Raw genomic sequence first — 21,912 nt, 5'->3', positions numbered from 1 at the left:
TCACCTTCGTAGCAGTTCTACAAGGGGAATTTTCAAAGTAGAGGTAAAAATCCTATGAGAAGGCTTTGATAGGCTTTACCCATGTGGGACCAGGATTGAGCCTCCAGTCTCCTCTAGGAGATCAATGATCTCAGTGATTGTCCACTTGAAAATGGTGAAATTAGTCCCTGCTGAAAGCCTAAATTGCTGTAGCCTGGAAAGGGGGTGGGTGGGCCACAGCACATCTAAGGATCTGCTGGACAGCGGTGGCTAACATGCTAAGAGACCTCCAAAGGAGCCCCCGGGCTTTCACTGGTATGTCAGGAGGCAGAATCAAGAAGGAAAGGTTATCTTTGCTCCAGTGGACACGCAGCCCTTTCCAGGTTGCACTTGTGGGGTCGGCCAGGATGAGGGTTATGGGAATGGACATCACAAGCTCTTGGAAGTCAGTACCTCCACAGTGACTTCCACACAGGCTACTGTGGACAGGACCAAATGGAAAACTTAGGAGTCCCCAGAGGCCCGTAAATACTTAACATCAGATAATACCAAGTCCAAGGAGGGGTAAAAGGTACTTGTGATTTTTCACACTGCTAGCACTTCTTAATGATATTCCAAAATATGATGAAGGCAGAATACTTCATTAAGCTAACTTACTGTGTGGCCAGTAAAATGACAACTGGTATAGGCAAGGCAAACTTTTTGGATTTAAATCTAAAATTTTGGTAACACAGTGGATCAGGAGAATCCAGATAATTTAAAATCCATTCTGGAACAAGCTATTAAACTTTGTAGTCTAAAAGAGAACAGCAGCTCATTGGACTCCAGATTTTGGAGAACCCAGATTCCTCTTAGTATACTGAAGGTATACTGATGATTGACTCGTCCCCAAAACCATGTATCTTTTTTTTATTATTAAAATTTTTTATTTACAAAACATGCATAGATAATTTTTCAACACTGACCCTTGCAAAACTTTGTTCCAAATTTTTCCCTCCTTTCCACCACCCCTTCTCCTAGATGGTAGGTAGTCCAATACATGTTAAATATGTTAAAATATAAGCAAAACTATATATCTTTCAAAATGGGAGGAGAGACAGTGAGTTAGGGAATCATGCTTTGGCTTGTAGGCAGCAGCACAGGCCATCATACAGATAGTAGGGATGAACAGACAAGGACTTTGAACTTCATGATCACGTTCTCGATGACCAAGACTGGGCCATCTCATTTCTCAGACAGGCATCAGAGGAATTAGCACCTTGCTAAGAACCATGCACCCTCTTCTCTCGTTCAGAAGCTGTCTTGTCTGGATTTCACCCCATTGAGAACACACTTCCAAGTCATCCTCCAGGTTCCCTTATTCTATTTCCCCTTTTTCTTGCCATGTGAGGCTGTAGACTCCCTGCAACTCTGCTCACTTAAGTATAATTCATGTGGAGTTCTCATTGATTTGTTTCAACAACAAAGAACTCAATGTTTTGTGCTTTAGTTTTCCTGCTCTTTGGGGTTTCTGATCCTTTGAGGAGCACCACACACTACAGAGAAATGATCATGCTCCATCCCTTAAGCAGGCGTTCTTTGCCTGGGGGGCTTGGTTTGGCTAACTCCTTCCCAGAGAGGGTTTGGGACTCCGAGAGGTTATACTGCTGGAAAGTGCCTTGCGATTTAGAAGACAATAGCAATGAAGCTTTCTATGAGGAGTATGAATTTACCTGGAAAGAAACAGATCCATTAGCTGACTCGGTGGCAGTCCCTGACGTTTAGTAAGACAAAGTTTCTACCCCGACTTCAGCAAGAGGGGCAGCCTCTTAGGAAAGACCTCCAAAGACAGAGTTTGGTGCCTTTTTTTCCTTCCCCATTGGTTACCCTGTGACAGACTGTGCTTGCAATGGGTGTTAGGACTCTTTAACCACCTTATTACAGATGACTATAAGAATCAGTTACTGTGCTGGATGTTCCAGGTCCTTCTCCTCTTCAAAGTCTCATTTTAATGATTAAACGTTGTGAGACTTGTTGTAAACTGCCCCTAATCTCCCTTGCATCATAGCCCAGTGCATTCAGGGCAGAGAAATGGTCATTCTGTGGCAGAGAGGACGTCAGGAATTTATCTTCATTCTTTTAGGCTATGCTGTCTTCAGTTCTATCTTGTATCCCAGCGTGACCCACTGCTGATGATTAATATCCCTAAGACCATTTAAGAGGAAGAAAGTTCCCTAGATAATGGTTAAAATCTTGTCACTAAGAGGTGGAATGTATTAGGAACAACATCTATTCACATGTTCGGTCGGCAACTCTGGCAGTCGGTTTTATTGTGCAGCTAGAAACTGACCTGGCGTGGCAAAGAATAGGAAGTTTCCTGCTAGACAAATAGACCAGTTATCCCTTAAATAGGCATGGAACCGACCTTCAGACTTAATTGATCCATGGGTCTCAGATGTAAATATTTGACACAATTTCACAGTTGAATGAGGCATAAAGTGCCCAGGGCATGAGTAGTCGAGTCATCTCAGGCGTGTTGGACTTCCTCACGGTCACATGGCTCATAAATGATGGAGCCATAATCTGAACTCTTAGTCCAGTGGTTTATCTTTTATAATTGCCTTTGAAAACACAGAAACCTGGACAACCAAGCCAAGATAGCAGAGAATTGAGCTCTTCACCACTCCTCCTTTAAACAGATTTAGAAAATGCACCAGACCAAGTCTGTGTGGGGAAATCTTAAGATTTGGCAAGTTATTCTTTCTACTCAGAGCAGCCTAGTAGGTAAGAGAAGGAAATAAGTACCTGCTATGGATCAATCACTGTGCTAAGGGCCACTGGATGCTGACAATCCTGCAAGGCAGGCGCTATGATCTCTATTTTATAATACTTCACAAAGAGCAAATTTAGAAGTAAAAAGCAACTGCATGGCTCTGACCCCAGGAATAGAGTGGGGTCTCTTTTCCAGCCTCTAGTCCAGTATAAAGCCTGCAGTTAAATAACCAGGTTAGGAATCCCAGACCAAAAGGAAGCCTAGAGTTGTCACTCTGAACCAGTAGAGGTTTTCTAGTTGGCTAATAATGGCTGGGGCCAGCATCAGCCTACTAAAATTGAAACAAAGAGCAAACCTATAGATGCGTTGCTTATACCCAAATGTAAGTCAGGAACTTGCAGAATTCAGGCAGAAAGGAAAAATTTGGCTATGGATCAGACAACTTTGGGAGCAGTGAGAGACTGCAGGTCCTCAGTCTGAATTGTCCTTGATATCCTGGAATCATGCAACAATTTATCCCAAGGAAGCAGCAATAGGATCAACTCAGACATTCTTTCCAGAACTATTTAGATCCCAATACTAATATAAAGTTTGAAGTCAGGAAGTGGGCTAAAATAAGCAAACAAACAAAAATTTCCAAAATAAAAAGCTATCATGGTGGCCCTGTAGCCACCAAAATATAAACTCAGGAAAGAATGACATCAAAAAACACCTACAAGGAAAGCCTTAAAGAAAAACATAGCTTGAACATAAGTTCAACAAGAATTCCTGAACATCTAATTTTTTTTTTTTTAAATAAATGAAGAGACTGCTTGAGGGGGAAAAAATGGAAAAGAAATGAGAGCTATGAAAAAGGGAATTGATGCTGTGGCATAAATACAAAACCTTGTCTTCCTCCCCCCCAAAAAAACCCCTCAAAAACACAGCTCGAAAACAAGTTCAACCAAAATTTGAATGAAGAGTTTAAAAAAATTAGAAAAACACAATGGACCAAATAAGAATATGATTCCATGACAAATCAAGGACATGAAAACAAGAAAAAAAAAAGGCAATACAAAAATAGAAGAAAATCTAGGTTCCTCATAGTAAAAACAGCTGACTTGAAAAACATTGTGAGAGAATTTGATAATCATACCTGAAAGCCAGGACCTAAAGAAAGAGCCTAGACATACTTCAAAAATCCATAAAGTCACCCATATTTCTTAGCAGAGGGAAAAGTAGAAATACAAAGAATCCATCAGCCATCTTTTAAAATAAATTTCAAAATGAAAACTCAGGAATAATAGAGCTAAAATCCAGAGTTTCCAGGCAAAGAAAAATACCACAAGGAGCCAGAAAAAATTCAAGTACCAAAGAGCCACAGTCAGGATCACACTATTTAAGACCCTCTACTTATAAAGGAATGGAGGATTTGGAGTATGATATTCTAGAAGACAAAGGATGCAAGTTTAAAACCAAGAATAACTTACATAGTAAAAATGAACATAATACTACAGGGGCAAATAAATGGACCTTATGAAATAGAGGACTTCCAGGAAAACCTGAATAAAATACTAGAGGTGCAACACACTTTTAAATGTAAATAAAGGAGCCAAGAGAAACAAGAAAAAGTATAGGAAGAACAGTTGACAAACCTTACTTTTATATAAACTAGTCAAAAAACACCGAAAAACTCAAGAGTTGATATAGAGACATTTCATTCAACAGGGAAACATAGGAGGAGAAAAGAAAAAGATGAAGGGAGAGGGAGGAAGAAGGAGGAATAAGAGAAAGGACAGATTAAAGGGTTTTACTTCAAAGCAAGTACAGAATGTACAAAAATATTTAGAGCAATTCTTTTGTGTGGTGGCAAACACTGGAAGTGTATCCCATGAACCGGGAAATGGTTGAATAAGTTGCTATATACAATTCATGTCCTCGAAATGGAGGAGATGGTTCCAGAGAACTCTTGAGATGATTTATATAAACCGAAGCAGAGTGAGGCTAAAAGAATCAGGATTTTTTATACATTGACAGTACAGTAAAGACAAACAACTTTGAAAAGACTCAGAGAACTTGGATCAATCATGGACAATGATGCTAAGGAAAGAACACATCACCCACATCCTTAAAGAGAGATGAAGAATTCAGAATATAAATTGAAACACATTGCTTTTAATGTGGCTAATGCAGGAAGTTGTTTCTCTGACAATAAATGTTTATGAGATTTTTTTTTCTTCCATTGCACAAAGAATACTTTTAATACTTTTCAAGTCTGTGGGAGAGATAGAAGAGGTATATTTTTATTGAGAACATATAACTAAAAAAAATAAGTTGCTTAATATAATTAAATCAAACATTTACCATTCACTTCATTTTTGTCTTTTGGGATCAGATCAACCTTCTTAATAGCTGAAAATTCCATTTGAAAGCTAGAACTTTGTCAATCTTTTAGCCTTAAAAATAATCATCAAATATAGGCTTTTTTTTTTTTTGGGGGGGGGAAGGGTACATCAAGCTTTAAATAATACTAATACAGAGCAGAAGGAAAACAAACTCACATTGAATCAAGTCTTAAGTCTTCCCTTGAATGTAGAAATCCCAACACTTATCAGAATATAATCTTGGCACCTTTGTGGCAGGCCACTGAAATTTAACCAAAAGTGGGCTTGTAGGCTCTTCTGATGCCAGTTCTAAGTTTTATTAACAATCATCACAAAGACACTGTATAAAACACATTGGTCTTGTTCCAGTTCCACTATGGACAGATCCCAATCTCTGACAATAGCATTAGCACCATTTGGATATGAAGGAAAACAAGCAACTGACAGGAAGGAAGTGTAATTTAGAAACGAACTCTTGGCTTTAACCATGGGAAACCCAGTAGAGTTTGTACTACTAGAGTTGTAGATGTAATTTGACAACTTTGTAGTAATACTGCAAGGTGGATCTAATTTGCAAAAATACAAAGACTGGGAAAGTAATTTACCAATTCACTTCATGAACTATTAATCCAGCATTCAAAGTCACAATGTGATTAGAGAAAATATGAATCAATATCCAGAGTCCTCTAGGGGAATTTTCCTATGGGAAGAACTTCATGCCTTAGAAAGGATTAGAACCCTTCATGTTTCAGGGGGAAAGAGAATCAGGATTTATTGGGGGGGATGGTTAAAACTAATTTGGCCAAGGAGCATTTTATCATGCCCAACAGACTACTATGACTTCTGAGGGACGAACAACAGATGCAGAGGAGTCATGGTTGGGCATCTCAAACATGATACTTTCAAATATAATCTACCGAATGACAATAAGAGTCAAGAAATTGTCCACAGATATGGTCCAGTTCATTTTCATTGATAATATAAGCTCATTATTGGGGGAAGGAGTGGTCAGTAACAAAACCTTTTTGAGAATGGACAGGGTGAAAGAAGATGGGGAATAGAATAAATGAGAGGGAATACAATTAGCAATAATAACTGTAGATATTTGAAGGAAATTACTATAAGACCCATTTCTCAAACATAGAGGGAACCGAGTTAAATTTATATAAAATAATAAGAGCCATGCCCTAATTGATATTTGATCAAAAAATATGATCCTCAAAGGTCTATAAATTCATGCTTGTTCTGTGACCTAACAATAGCAATACTCAGCATGAATCCCAAAAGATTTTTTTTTGAATAAAGGAAAAGGACTTATATGTTCAAAAGTATTTGTATCTTTTTAGGGGAAAAAGTTGGAATCAAGGGGATGCCCATCAATTGGGGAATGGCTGAATAAATTGTGGTATATAACTATTGTGGTATCTTATTTTTTATGGAATATGATGAGCAGGATGCTCTCAGAAAAAAACAAACAAACCTGAAAAGCTCTATATGAACTCAAAAAAAAGTAAAATGTAGATTATATAAAGTGATAGCAATGTTTTGCTTTGATCAATTATAAATTATTGCTACAAAAAAAAGAGAATATAAGCTCAAAGTCACTGAATGCCCAGATGTTGGACCCTACATAAAAACTCATTGTTTCTCTGATGCTACTCACATTTCCCAACTTTCCTAGGATGTTAGTGGTCCTCATCTTCCAAACTACCAAAGAATATCCCAACCCTAGCCATCCTTGCCCAAGACTACTGGAATCAAATGAACACTCTTAAGACACTCAGGAGGGTCTTCCTGGAGAGGTATTTGTTCCTCTCCTCTACATTCTAGTGATGACTTTTTCTGAGCCACATCCCTTTCCATGACTACTGTTTCCACTATCAAGTGTTGGGATTGCCTTGCTTTTGGTACTTATATCCCTAGTGCTTAGCATTAAGGATTTTTTATTCTCCAAAGCTTAGAAGAAGAATATTTGGAATAGGGGAACTTCTAGGATGGAAACTCTCATGGTTGTAAAATGGTAATGTAATCGAGAAGCTCTGGGAGAGTTTGGGGGAGTGCCGGTGGGCACACAACCATTATGAATCTGTCAGAAGCAGGACCCAAACTCTGGTCTCATTGCCTCTGAGGCTGGCACTCTACCATGCCTTAGTAATTTTCTTGGACATGCTTGTAGCATTCATGAACTCCACTGGTCTTGGTTTCAAACAGTAAACTTTTGTGCTAAGGCCCCTAAAGACCTGCTTTTAAAAGTTAAATAGTTAAAAAGTTAAATACCAGCTGGTAGTACATTACCTTGTGGTTAACTACTTAAAGCAACAGACTTATAGGAAACAACTAATCCTTAACATAAAGCCCGAGAGAGAACTTACCAGACCCAGAATGAGGCAAGACTAAGCAGTCTTATCTCCAAACCTCCTTGCTGGGCTCCGTATTAACCCACTATATTTTAAATACAGACCTATGCATGTAGATAGGTATTTGGTAGAATACATCTATACATTTACATTAGTAATTCTCTTTGACCACAATGTAGACAACAAAGAATTCACCAAAAGTGAATTTGGCCCCCCATTTTTTCTTTACTCCTGGTTTTAGTGTTTTCCTCTTTGAGCCTGCTTTGTAATACACCAAGTTTATAAAACAGAAAGAAGTCATCTTGGTTAACTGGTGACTTTTTATCCAATTCTTACCTGAATCATCTCGGATTTTTCTTGAGAATTCATGAAGTTCTAGTAGATGTACCATCAGCTAATAATGCCAACTTTCCATGACTAAGATTTTTCCTCATCCTCACAGCAGATATCACAAAACCTGGCCAACAAAAGCCTAATTCAGACTTATATTTTGTATATAAAGTCCAACTCAAAACTTAGTTTGGTTTATTGTACATGCTTTATTAAAATGACATTTGTATTTACAACATCTGCAGAAGCAGCCCCTTCTGAGGCCCTCTCTCATGCATGCACACGTGCACGCGCACACACACACACACACACACACACACACACACACACCAACACACGCACACCAGCACTCTCACTGAGACAGACATACTTGCAGACATCCAGCCACACAACCGCCCCCTGCACACTCACACCATCAGGAGAACCAAGGGCTGGCCTCCCATGGTTAGGCAGCTGCTTGGGGGATAGGGAGGTTCCTTTTTGTTTTGTTTTGTTTTTTTAAAAAGAGATCATGGATGGTGTATTTGGCCATTGCAATGCTAATTAATTAAGTTCATGTACATTAACAGATATGGCAGTAACACTGAATATCCCTTTATACATTCTATGCACACAGAATGACATCAAGGTTTCCAGTCAACACAACATTCTCAACTTCAGTCTCAACGCTGTTTGTAGTGACTTCTGACATCACAAATAGGGTTCTCCTTATAACAATCCATGTCTACCTAAATGAAATAAGGCACAATTCATATTGATTTGAAGAAAGGGGTAAAGACTGGCTTCGGGATTCTTGATGCTGGGAAATTAGTTTTGACATAAATCCACCTGGGAAAAGGATAACCTTGATCTCCCCCTTCTAATCTGCCAAGGTTTCTTAGGACTGAAGTGTTGTTCTCTTTATTTGTTTATTTATTTATTTATTTTTTTTTGCCAGAGCTAGTAACACCTCTATGACAAAAGTTTGGAAATTCACATTTTAATGTTTCAGTAGGCCAACTACTCAAACGGATGGATGTACACAAAAGTTTTCCCTCAAGGCTGAAACAAAAATACAGCACATAAAAAAACATATCCATGCTGTTTTTCAGAGAGACCGGCACACTTCCAGAGTAGCAAATGCTACTGGGTGTCTGTGATTCACCAAAGAGGAACAGCTGTGTGATTTTGTTACACCTTCTAAAATCCCTGCCCCCGTCTCTTTAGTGACGCAGCCACACTGGATGCCACAGACGACTCCAACAAATGTTTGGCAGCACGAATGATGTCTAGCAGTCAAAGCTCCATAGCAAGACTACACATTTTCTTGTACAAAATCTGTTGAATGTTTTGTTTTTTTCTCGCAGCAGATGAACCAAACCCAAAGATGCAGGACATTCTGTGAAAGGGAATTAAAAGAGGTTGCAGTTCTGAAGGCCCCTGACTTTGGTTGTTTACAAAGTTCAATCCTGTTTATTATGATCCTTGGTATCTTCTTCATCTGTATATTCTGATGGTTCCTCCCCTGGTTTTAGGAGTCTGCCAACATAATCATATTTTTCTGAAAGAGATATGAAAAGACCATCAGCAGCAGCCTAAGCCATCAGTTGTTTTCAATGTCACTACAGAAGAAGGAAGTTATATGTCCCCTCCAGAGTAAGTAACTAACTTATCATTCACTGAGGTTGCTAATTATTTAAACGAACAACTTCCTACTCAAAACAAAATGTGAATGCTGATAAGGCTTGGTAAGCTCCTTTTAGGAGGGAGCTTTATATTTTGCTGAGTAGAAACATCTCATTATTCTTTAATTAATGCCTCTAATCTAGAAGAACTATTTAAATCATGTGAAAGATAAAGCTTTGGATGACTCCATGGCTCATTGGAGAAGGCAGTCTGTCTGTCTCTCTCAAATGTGCCTCCACACAACTGAGCTACTTTGTGGCTTTAGAAGCTATTTTTCCTCCTCACTACTAAGGTACCCTGAATTAACAGGTTTTGCTTTATATATACACTAGAGTATAATGGCTAGACATAAGATAGGGGAGACTATCTAAAGCGGTTAGGGAAGCCTAACCAATAAGCTGTTCAGAAAGCCATATCTACCCAATACATGCTAGAGGGCATATTTTTAAATGGATTTCAAATATGATTAAATTATGTCAATATTTATAATCAAGCAATTTAAATAACAAAGCAATTTCTTGATTTTTAGATGAAGTATATAACCAGATCCTTTCATATTCCCTGTATGATAGATACCACTTCCATTTAGAAATCAGTTTAATACTTTTGAATACTCTAAATGGCAAAAAAATTTTATCTGACTTCCTTACAAAATATTAAAAACAATATCATAGAATCAGGATCATACTGAAAGAAAAAACACCTATGGGTTTTTTTTTAAAAAGTAAAACTTCCTAATGGAGAATTATTAAGTATATATTCTGCATTCTTCTATAGTCTCATGCCCACCCACCACCAGTACCTTTAAACTGCATTTCCCATTCTCTAACACTTTCCATCTGTACAGCATTCAAGTCGGAGAGATCATCGTATTCATCTTTGAGTGCCTCTTTATCTAGGCAGAATGTTGCTAGTCCTCTGGAGGCATCTCTACCAGCAAATATTCCATATGGTCCCACTGAAGAAGGAAAAAAAAAATTTGCTTTATTAGGTTGATCTATATTTTAAAAGATTTAGCAAGAAAAGACATCAATATGACTTATGCTTTGCTGTATAGCCTTTACTTCCAAAAGCCTCTAATGGAGAAGTATGAAATAATACTGAGTTTACTAATTATTCTTGTTAAAGTCAGTAGGGTTCAGAGTAATAAAAATGACTATCACTGAGCGATATAAAATCTTCTTGTAGGCCATATACTGATAAGTTTGTTTCACGACAGACATTCCAGATTTGCTTGTCCATTTCCATACTATTTCATTGCACAATTACTAGCAATAAAAAAGGTGATATCCTAAAATACAGACAAGAACCTATTGTTTTTTCCTCATCCAGAACTAAACTCTCAATCTAGTCTGCTTTTTGACTACTCAGTTTATTTCACATTCATATCATTTTCTTTAGGCACCATTTCCTTATATCCAAATCAGTTTTCAAAATTTGTTCTAGTATCCTAAATTTGAAAAGGGACCTGATCATCTTATCTAACCTGATAGAAATTCCCTCTCCATTTATCTTTAACAAGTGCTCATCAAACTTTTTTCTGGAATGCTACTGAGGGATAGGATTCACTATTTCAGGAAGAATTGTAGTCCTTTTTCTGACTAATATCCAAATCATTAGAAAAAAAGATTCTCACAAATAAGCTGAAGTTGGCCTCTTGGTTCTTTTTCTCTTGTAACTAACACACACACACATACACACACACACTCCACCATCACCTCCCCTTTTCCATATGACAAGGTTTCAAATACTGAAAAATTCCAAGCTAAGTGCTCTTCTGATGATTAAATATTCCAAATTCCTTCAATCAATCCTGACATGACATAGTTTTCAGCTTTTTCTTCATCTGAGTTGCTATTGAACGAGATAAGGTGAGATCTTTCAAGACAGTTGTGAAAATCGAGTACGGCTTCATCTATTTCAAAGTTTGCGTAGGCCTGAAGGACTTTAAGCATTAAGTCAAGGGCATACTTAAGCCCCCTTCTTGTTATCCTTCCTATTTCAGCCAAATATGGGCAACTATGTACTTATTGGTCAAGTTCAACTTTTTTGGATAGTTCATGTTTAGAATATAAGATCCTCAGCCAATAAGGATGAGGGTCAGTGGTGGGAGGGGAATTTGCGTTAGGGATTAAAAGCATCAACCCTTCCCCCCACAGTGCTTCCTCCCTTCGATTGTCTGCTGGATGGGTGGGACTCCCGATTCTCGCGAGAACTTATAATAAACTTTGCTTTGCTTCTAGAGATCTCTCCAGCTTTTTTTTATTAAATGGTTTCTGACCCACACACACTATCTTCTGGACTTATTATTTATCAACAATCTAAAATATGATGAGTAGAACGAAACAGACTCCTCCAAGAATGGTCTGATCAACCCCAAATAAAGTGGCACTACCATTTTTTAGATTTATATTAAGCATTTTAGCAGTCACATGATAGCACTAACCCATTTTAGAAGTATTAGGAAATTGCCAAGATAAGTGTTAGTCACAATCTCCTATAGTTTAACATGATTTTGACATGGTTACGTTTATTTAACCAACTGTTAAATTTTCAGTCATCACTATTATCTTTTGGAATCTTGATTTGCTATTTATAATATCAAGAAAGCTTTGAATATTTTATAATGTGAGCAAAAATATACAATCTATGTCTCCATATGATTTGTCTATAAACATATCGACAAAATAGGGACATGATCATCTTTGCCCAAAAAGCCAAAAATGGTATTTCCATTTTTTGATTCTAACCTACCTCTCCTACTTTATTCCCACTAAGCCCCAATCTAATCAGACTAGTCATTATTTCACTAACATATTAGAAACATTCCTTTAGCACAACACTGCATATTCACATTGATAAACTCAATGGTGTTCACTTAATATAGCTGTATTTTTTGGTCTTTTTCCTAATGGGAGGAACCTTTTCCTAAAACACCATATAACCTAGTCCAAACAGCCTGCATTACATGTTTTAACAGATTGCAGATTAATGTAACAATATTATTGCACTAGCATCATACCCCATATAGAGGTGGCACACTAATGACAATCTGTTTAATTAAATCAGTCTCCTGGCTTCTTTTCTTGTTGCTGTTAACTCTAATACATTCTCAGCCCCCCAATCTCTGCCAGGTGGATCTTTTTAATGTAAAAGCTTGAATATGGTTTTTAACTGCTCAAAAACCTTCATGGCTCCCCCAGTCTGTATTTGGGCCCTCTCCACTTGGGTTCTAACCCACCCTTCTTCTCCCTCTCTCCTTCTCTTGCTGTGACTTTCTTCTCACACCTTTCTGCTGGAATCTCTCCCACATCTCCATCTTCTTCATCCTCCCCTGATTCTTCTTAGCCAAGACTCCCATCTGGGAATTCTCCTAGGAAAAGACTCACCCTTTTCATGTTCTGCCTGTATTCACATCTTTTCTCAAATTAGATGGCAAGTCCCCTTGATGGAAGTAAACTATCATATTTTAAAAATAAATTAATAAATAAAACTTACTTTGTAACTACATTTAAGCATGAGTTGTAATAAATAATATAAAACAATTCATGTTTACTTCCCTGGAATCTTTTTTGTTCATTCCTATTCAATGGTTGTAATTAGTATGTACTCTGTTCCTTTTTCTTTCTTCAAAAAGGTCTTTCCATATTTCTTTGTTTTACTCCTATGTGGATATAATTTGCATTTGAAGTACTTTATTATGTTGATGTGCTGAAGTTTATTCAACCATTCACATACAATTAGGAATTTAGGCCACTTTTAGTTTTTGTGCAATGATAAAAGAAAAAAGGTTGAAAAATCACTTATATATAAAAACAACCCTAAGGTTATACTTTACACCTACTGAATTGAAAATAGCACTGAAATGATGAATTCTGCAACCAATTTGGAAAATAATTTGTAACTATAACTAAAAAGCTAATACGTACACATTCTTTGATCAAGGAATGTCATCACCATAGACCTCAAAGCAGCTGGTGGTTCAACTTTGGAGCCTTGGGCCCACACTTACTAAACTGTATGACCCTGGGGAAGTCACTTAGCCTTCCTTCATCCTAATCCATTAGAGAAGAAAATGACAATCACTCTAGTGTTTCTGCCAAAACCCCCCCATAAGGGTCATAAAGAATCAGATATGATAGGACGTGAATAATACCCTAAAGAGGTTTAAAAAAAAGAGGTTGAGGTGTGGGGAATGAGGACCACACATCTAATTTTTTGTTGTAACAGAACTGGAAAAAGCCTAGGTACCCATCATTTGGGGAATGGCTCACCAAAATGTGGTATATGGATATAAAAGACTATTATTGGGCTGTAATAAATTATAAATAATTTAGAGAAAAGCAGTTGCACTTGTATGAACTGAATGAACTAGGCTAACACAGAACAACAACATAATAAATGGTGAACATGTTATATCAATTTAAGTTTGCAAAAAAAAAAAAAAAAAAACACAGTATAAATATATTTGATTTTCACAACAGCCTTGGGAGTTTGTTGCTGTTAATATTCCCATTTAACAGATGGTGTGATCACATGAGATGACAGTGGTTCAGTGGATTTGCCCAGGGTTACCCAGCTGGTAAATGTCTTGAGGCAGGATTTAAATTCATGCTTTCCTTACTCTAGGCCTGAAGCTCTGTGTATTTGGTTTGAGTGCCAAAAGATGTTTATTTTTCTAATATTTGTTGTACACACTACCAGACCATTTTTCAAAAACATTAGTAGTTTGCACCTGTTAGCAATGGGAAATTTTTTTTTTACACTTAAAACAAACTCCTTTCTTTCACCAAACGTTTAAGGATTTTATGTGTGCTGGTATTCTGAAAACCAAACAGAAAATCAGCCATCTTGGTCCTTAAGGTGCTTATAATCAATACACCTGCTAGAATTTGTTGCTATTATTACTATTATTAATACAGTAATACTATACATGTAAGAATGCTGCATATGACTGTGAGTTTAAGTAGTAAAAGTGATAAACTTATATTTTCTTTTTGGAAATTATCTATGCATGTACTAGGAAATAGGTGATATTATAACTATTTACACAGTTTATTATAAAACACAGATGTCAAGACTTTATATCAGTTATACTTTTCTCAGTCCAGATATTTTTTTCAGTCATTTTTATTGAAGCCTGTTTTTTAATAAAATTAGGCACTCACCCCAACTTATTTATAACTTTCTTTGTACACTGCTAGTCAATTTTCCCAAGTACATTTAATCTGAGAAATCATGAAGCTTTCTCTAGCTGTGCTTGTATCAAATTCAAGTCTTTTTATATCTATCTGGTTGGATAACCAGCATTTCAATGCTATTTCACCACCTATTCCCTCTGCCTAATATATAATGACTTTAATCCCTGCCTCAGGACATATAATGAAGTCTGTGAGATCACATGTATGTTCATCAGCTTCATGGTGTTCTGTAGAGCTCCATGAGAATTACCGAATGGGAGGTACAGAAGAATGAGAAGAGTGCTGAATTTGGAAATTTGGGCTTGGCTCTTACCACCTGGGTGAGAAACCACATCTCCCCTCCTGAGAGTCTCCTCATTTGTAAAAATGAAGAAGTCAAACTAAATTCCTATGTTATCTTCCAGCTTTAGATCTCAACTTATGAATCTAAAAAGCCTTTATATTTATTCCTCTGGCTGACAAGTATTGAGAACACCAGATGTGCTTGTTTGTTAAAGCAGAAGATTGCTTACTTAAAAGATTCTCTCCCAAGATCTCTTACATGCATAAAAGATTCCTCAAAAGACTAAACAACAGAGATACTTTTGTCTACTTAATATAAATCGAAGATGCATACAAAAGGGAGATGGATGCTCACAAAACACTTGTCTATTGTTATCATGGAAAATGTCTATACCCGATTCCAAAAGAAAGGAAATCGCAATAGTTTATTTCCTCAGATGCTTCTTAAATATCTTTACTCTGTAGATTCAATCTATATATTAACATTCAAATAATCAATCATTCCAATTATTCAGTCTTCCTTTATGTCAATCAATATGTAGTTATCCTTTCCATATCATGACTTTACCCACAGTGATTTTGCTATATCACAGATTGGCACAAATTAAATTGAGTTTTTTGGGAGCTTTGTAGAAGCCAGATGACACAGATTAAGTTTAGAAACTGCATATCATAAAAGATATACAGTATGTTACAATATACCAAGTTTACAGCAAAATACGGTAAACATCCCATAAAAAAAAAAAAAAAAAAAAAAGACAAAATTCAAACTTCTCTGGAAAAGGGGGGAAAAGGGGAGAAAGGCCAATAAAAAAATTTTACATGGAATTTCCAGATCTCAGGAATGCCACACTCATAACGCTGCAATGTGGAAGGGATAACTACTTTTATAGCTGATCCTCTAAAGGTATATGTACCTAGGGAATTACATTCCTATGTTTAGAAACAAATAAAAAAATCATTTTCCATCTAAGAATGTAAATGTTCTTATGGATTAATAATTTTACCATGGCCTTGCTGAACTCATTTATTGTTTTGATGTTTTTGGTAGATATAGCTAAATATTTTTGATATACTAAATATATACAAACCCATTCTCCAATTGGTAAATGGTCAAAGGATATGAACAGACAATTCTCAGGCGAAGAAATTGAAACTTTATAGACATATGAAAATATGCTCCAAATCATTATTAATCAGAGAAATGCAAATTAAGACAACTCTGAGATACCACTACACACCTGTCAGATTGGCTAGAATGACAGGGAAAGATAATGCGGAATGTTGGAGGGGATGTGGGAAAACAGGGACACTGATACATTGTTGGTGGAATTGTGAACACATCCAGCCATTCTGGAGAGCAATTTGGACCTATGCTCAAAAAGTTACCAAACTGTGCATACCCTTTGATCCAGCAGTGTTTCTACTGGGCTTATACCCCAAAGAGATACTAAAGAAAGGGACCTGTATGTGCCAAATGTTTGTGGCAGCCCTGTTTGTAGTGGCTAGAAGCTGGAAAATGAAAGGATGCCCATCAATTGGAGAATGGTTGAGTAAATTGTGGTATATGAATGTTATGGAATATTATTGTTCTGTAAGGAATGACCAGCAGGATGAATACAGAGAGGACTGGCGAGACTTACATGAACTGATGCTAAGTGAAACGAGCAGAACCAGGAGATCATTATATACCTCAATAACGATACTGTTTGAGGATGTATTCTGATGGAAGTGGATCTCTTCGATAAAGAGAGGTTTAATTGATCAAAGATGGACAGAAGCAGCTACACCCAAAGAAAGAACACTGGGAAATGAATATAAACTGCTTGCATTTTTGTTTTTCTTCCCAGGTTATTTATACCTTCTGAATTCAATTCTCCCTGTGCAACAAGAAAACTGTTCGGTTCTGCACACATATATTGTATCTAGGATATACTGTAACCTATTCAACATGTAAAGGACTGCTTGCCATCTGGGGGAGGGGGTGGAGGGAGGGAGGGGAAAAACTGTAACAGAAGCGAATGCAAGGGATAATGCTGTAAAAAATTACCCTGGCATGCGTTCTATCAATAAAAAGTTATTAAAAAAAAAGAAAAAAAAGAAAAAAAAATGGATGTTACAAATGAAAAAAAATATATACAAACAATATTTTTGCTTCTAAAGCTAACCCTAACTTTTTTTTTAACTGATTACTGCAACTGCTATAATTTCCAATAAAATAATTTTAACTGTTATTTACACAGCAATTCAAACATTGCAGAATGATTGGTCTCATTTGACTGTTATCACACCAATCTAGGGATGGCTGGATATATAAGCATAAGGCTTTTCAGAAAAGTGAAGTGATACGAAGCAGGTGTCTGAGGAAGTCTCTTAAGGGAGGGTTTTAGACTCCAGCTTCAGTATTCCAACTACTATTCCATCACTATGCCGTCAGTATATTTGCTTGGTTCCACTTTTTAGCTGGATTTTAAAATATTTCTCCATTTTGTCTGTTGTATTTTTATTCACCCAGAAATCTTTTGGTCCATAATCCTGGGAAAGATCAAATAGATAAAGAATGTTTGTTGCCCAGATTTTAATATGCATATGAATAAAGAAACAAAACTCCAGCAGGTCAGATTATGGATGGAAAAGAGGCTGAGCCCAGAGAGGAAAAGAAGAATGGGCTGGATTACTTTTGGGAAATTTGAAAGCTAACTCTCAAACTTCCCATAAAAAGCAAATAGCCTTCTTTTCAATACAAACATTTTGTATTGATATTAAGACTGCACATGCCATTTTTTCTCCTGAAGAATAAATGGGCATCAGCCTCACCCAGGGAAATATAAAATGGTGAATGGTCAGTGTGCAAAGGCTGTACCAGCTAATCAATCAGAAGCTCTTAAGGACTGAGTAAAAGATATCAAGCAGAAATAGTAGACAAGATAGCCAAGAGGGCTTCACCAGCATCCCTAAAATGTTATGAAGAACTGAAGACCTTTTAAGCACAGACAGGAGATGGTTTGTAAAAAATAAGAATCATGGGTGATTTGCTATCTGCATAATTGAAAGGAAATTCAATAATCAATGAGTTCACTGTACTTGAGTAAAGAAAAATTCTATAATGCAGTTATTTACATTCTTGTTCTTTTTATAATTATAAATGAATTTTTAAAATTTTAATTTTATAAAAGGCTTTTACCTTTTATTGATAAAATCATGAAGTCTGGTGGTTTCTTTATGATTGTTTCCTAAACGCTCCAATATTTCATTAATTCTTATGGTTTTTTTAAATGCTGAAAATGTATTGTGCATATTTATACTACATGCATACATGTTTTTTGTTATTCACGGTGAGTAATTTTTTTGGGAAATGTTCTATACATCTTAACAGAGGTAGCTGGGAATAGCTTAAGACCTCTGACAGTTCTAACATTCACTACTTGTTAAGAACTTGAGCAATTCACTTTTCGCCTTGCTAAGTTTCAATTTCTTCATTTTTAAAATGGAAAAAAGAATGCTTGCAATTCTTATACATAAGAGGGATACAAGTAAAACTAAAAAAAAATTATATACAAGAATATCAATAGTAGTATGTGATATTCTACTAGCTAATAATTTAGTGTTTTGCATTCATATTATGAAGACAATTCCACTATAATTTCCTTAAAGAATATCATCACAGAAATGTATAGTGGAAAAAGAAGATGAACTGGCCACATGGGCAAATGCAAGAGATAAACTTCTGGCCAGCCAGTGTGCTGTACATCTCCTGGCACTGAGAATGTGCCAGGAAAGTCCCTGGCAGATTAGGTAGATCTACTGCCACAAACTGTAGAGAAGCACAGACAAGGGTGAATCTGCATTATTAAAGAGAAAATTCATGTAAATGTATTCATAGTTCTCTGTGAATATCTGAGTATCTTTTCCAAGTTTTAAAATCAAAGCTATTTTCTTCATAAAAAGAGTAATAAAAATAATAATATGAACAATCTGTGTAATCTACAAAAATTGTGATTTATGAATTTATTTAAAAAAAAAAGAGTCAAGGTAAACCTAGGGATCTCCTTCAGGAGGTGATAAGTAGATTCTTTCAATTTGTATTTTATCTTCTTGTTCTAGAATATCAAGACAGTTTTCCTTTATAATTTCTAAAACAATGTATTTGGGATCTTGTTTGGACTATGGCTTTTAGTTAATCAATAATTTTTAAATTTATCTCTTCTGGATTTAATTTCTATTGTTTTATTTTTTCAGTTTTGTTTTATTGTTTCTTAATTTCTCATATAGTCAAGGAATATTTATTTATTCTAATTTAAGGAATATTTTCTTCAATGAATATTTGTATTTCCTGTTCCATTTGGCCAAATCTACTTAAAATTTTTTTTTGGCAAGGCAATTGGGGTTAAATGACTTGCCCAGGGTCTTGTGGCTACTGAGTTTGTATCTGAGACTGTATTTTAACTTAAGTCCTCCTGACTCCAGGATTGGGTGCCCCATCCACTGGGCTACCTAGCTGCTCCCAAATCTACTTTTTAAGGAGTTTTTTTCCTTTGGTGAATTTTTGTACCTCTTTTTTCATTTGGCCAATTCTGCTTTTTAAAGCATTCTTCTCATTGGCTTTCTGTACCTTCTTTACCATTTGTCCCACTCTATTTTTTAAGGTGCTCTTTTCTTCAGTCTTTTTTGTGTTTCTTCTTTAAAGTTTGCTCCAGTCTCACCCAGGTAAGACAGACCTTTCTTGCTGATTTTTAAAGTTGACTTTGGCTGTAAAATTATTTCACACTGTACTTTTATGAGTTCTACTGTTCTAGAATTTGTTTTATGGCCTTATTTAAAGATGTTCAAGAGGGTTCTGGATTAGAGTTCAGGCAAGTCTTTTATCTTGGCTCTACCTCCTGGAGTAGGCTTTGAAGTGAGATTCTGTTAAAATTCTAAGCAGTTTATGAGTAGATGACTCCAGACTATAAGATCTCTGTATATCACAAAACAATATAACAATACTAACAAGCCCATGATCAATTGATTTAGGCATCCTATTCACATAAGCAATTCATAAACTGTGCTAAGGAGGAGGGGGTATAATTAGGTAAGACTTAGTTGCTATTGCTACTCTTTCAGAGAACCAACTGATTTGGAAATAGGCGGAAATGACTGACAAATATTCATAATCCTACACTTTATAGATAGTAACACATCTACTCTGATGACTTACTTGTTGTAGAGAATTTTTGATGGCTTTGCTATCAGTAAGACAAAAGTTTTGACAGGTCCTATCAAACTTGGAAAGGCTTAGATTTATGACCTTCACAAGTATGAAGACCAAAAAAGCTTGCAAAGACTATTATGAATTGATGCCGAGTGAAATGAAGCCAAAATAACATTGTACACAGTAACAATAAGATTATGTGATGATCAACTGTGATGGACTTGACTCTTTTCAACATTGAGGTGATTCAAGGCAAATGCCAATAGACTCAGGATGGAAAGGAGTCTTTTGTATCCAGGAAGAGAACTATGGAGAGACTGAATTGCACGTGTTTAACCTATATCAGACAGCTTGTTATCTTGGAAAGAGGAAGAAAAAATTTGGAACACAAGGTTTTGTAAAAGTGATTATTGAAAACTATACTTGCATATTTATATGGAAAAATAAAATACTATTGAATCCTGCCCCCCGCCCCCAAACAAACAAAAAACCAAATTTGAAGACCAATCTGTTTCACACCAAAGATGTCCACTTAACAAGGAATGGAGGGGGGAAGGAGGGTGATCCATTTTGGTGTCTGATACCTACAATGATAAAATTAATGTTTTTCTGGAAATAAGTAGTGAGAGAATCAGTGAGCATTTATCAAGAACTTAATATCTGCTGAGTACTAATTAGAATAGAAAAACATAAGAAGAAAGGGGAAGAGAAGAAAAAAAAGGTCATAATAGTAGTAAAAGTAGAAGTAATGGTGATGGTGGAAGTGGAAGAAATGGATGATGGTAGTAATTCAAGGCTGGAGTTTGGCAAGGCATGAGATGAAAGAATAGAAAACAATGCAGATTTGAATTGGCTAGCTATGGGGTTATAACTAGAAAGAGAAGAAAGTGAAATTAGAGCAGGACCAATGGCCTGAGAAAGTACTGAGGTTGCAGGTTTATAGATGTGAGCAAGGAGGAGGAGGAGGAGTCAGGTGACAAACTATCAGAATTTCTGATCATGAAATTGGAACGCTTTTGGTGGACAGTGAGAATCAGAGTGGGACCATTCCTCGGGGCAACTGAGGTAACAGGATTTGAAAAAGCAAGACAAGAGGATACCCAAGATCAACATGAGTACTAAGTCCCCTAATCTGAGGGCAGGAGTTATGGAGGAGAGGAAGACAGTGACCAACTATAGAATTCTAAGAGAAAAGATGAACCCCAACTTCAAGATCAAGGCAAGATCTGCCATTATCTGGACTGCATGACAAATTCTAATTAAGAACTCTAAAGGAAAAACAATTGTTAACCAAATATATGGTACATAATGAAAAAAACTCACCATACCTGATTCTGTTTTCTATATAAAGCAGAAAACAAATCCTACCCTAATAGTATTTACTTTTTTTCCCATTCTCCCAAATCTGGTTTCCCTTACCCTTCTCTATACGAGAAAAAGAACTGTAGCAATATTTTGGTACTCCTTACTAGGCAGCATGAGACCACCTTGCAAACTCCCACTTTAATCTTATTGCTCATATCTAGCTTAGGAATATAGTATTCCATGAACTTAAATGTATTTTAAGAAAACTTTAATGGAAAGGCATTGTAGGAAACTCTAATTAATTAGATTCTCCTTTGCTCTTTACAAGGGACTCAAATTCAGCTTACAGGAATGACTAGTTGGATGGATAAAATCTATCCATTTATAAAAAGCAGGTATAAAGAGGTAAGGAAAAGACTAGAGATCCTAAAGGGTTCATTTTCCTTCTATTAAATCAGTCATATTTTGATTATTTGTGGTATTGGGG

General features: G+C 36.3%; 1 protein-coding gene across 1 annotated transcript in view; it reads right to left on the bottom strand.

Moving 5' to 3' along the window:
* Positions 1-7,970: 7,970 nt before the first annotated feature.
* PGRMC2 (progesterone receptor membrane component 2) overlaps positions 7,971-21,912 on the bottom strand; it is a 32,835-nt gene continuing 18,893 nt past the window's right edge. Inside the window, exons 2-3 of the mRNA XM_051964068.1 lie at positions 10,249-10,404; positions 7,971-9,321 (exon numbers count right to left, since the gene is read on the bottom strand). Of these exons, the coding sequence (XP_051820028.1) occupies positions 9,224-9,321; positions 10,249-10,404 (254 nt within the window). The 3' untranslated portion in view covers positions 7,971-9,223. The remainder of the gene's footprint in view (positions 9,322-10,248; positions 10,405-21,912) is intronic.

The sequence above is a fragment of the Antechinus flavipes genome, chromosome 6 (genome assembly GCF_016432865.1).
Source record: "Antechinus flavipes isolate AdamAnt ecotype Samford, QLD, Australia chromosome 6, AdamAnt_v2, whole genome shotgun sequence".
Lineage (NCBI taxonomy): Eukaryota > Metazoa > Chordata > Mammalia > Dasyuromorphia > Dasyuridae > Antechinus > Antechinus flavipes.
The sequence above is the reverse complement of the archived record's forward strand: the minus strand, read 5'-3'. Positions and strand labels throughout refer to the sequence as shown.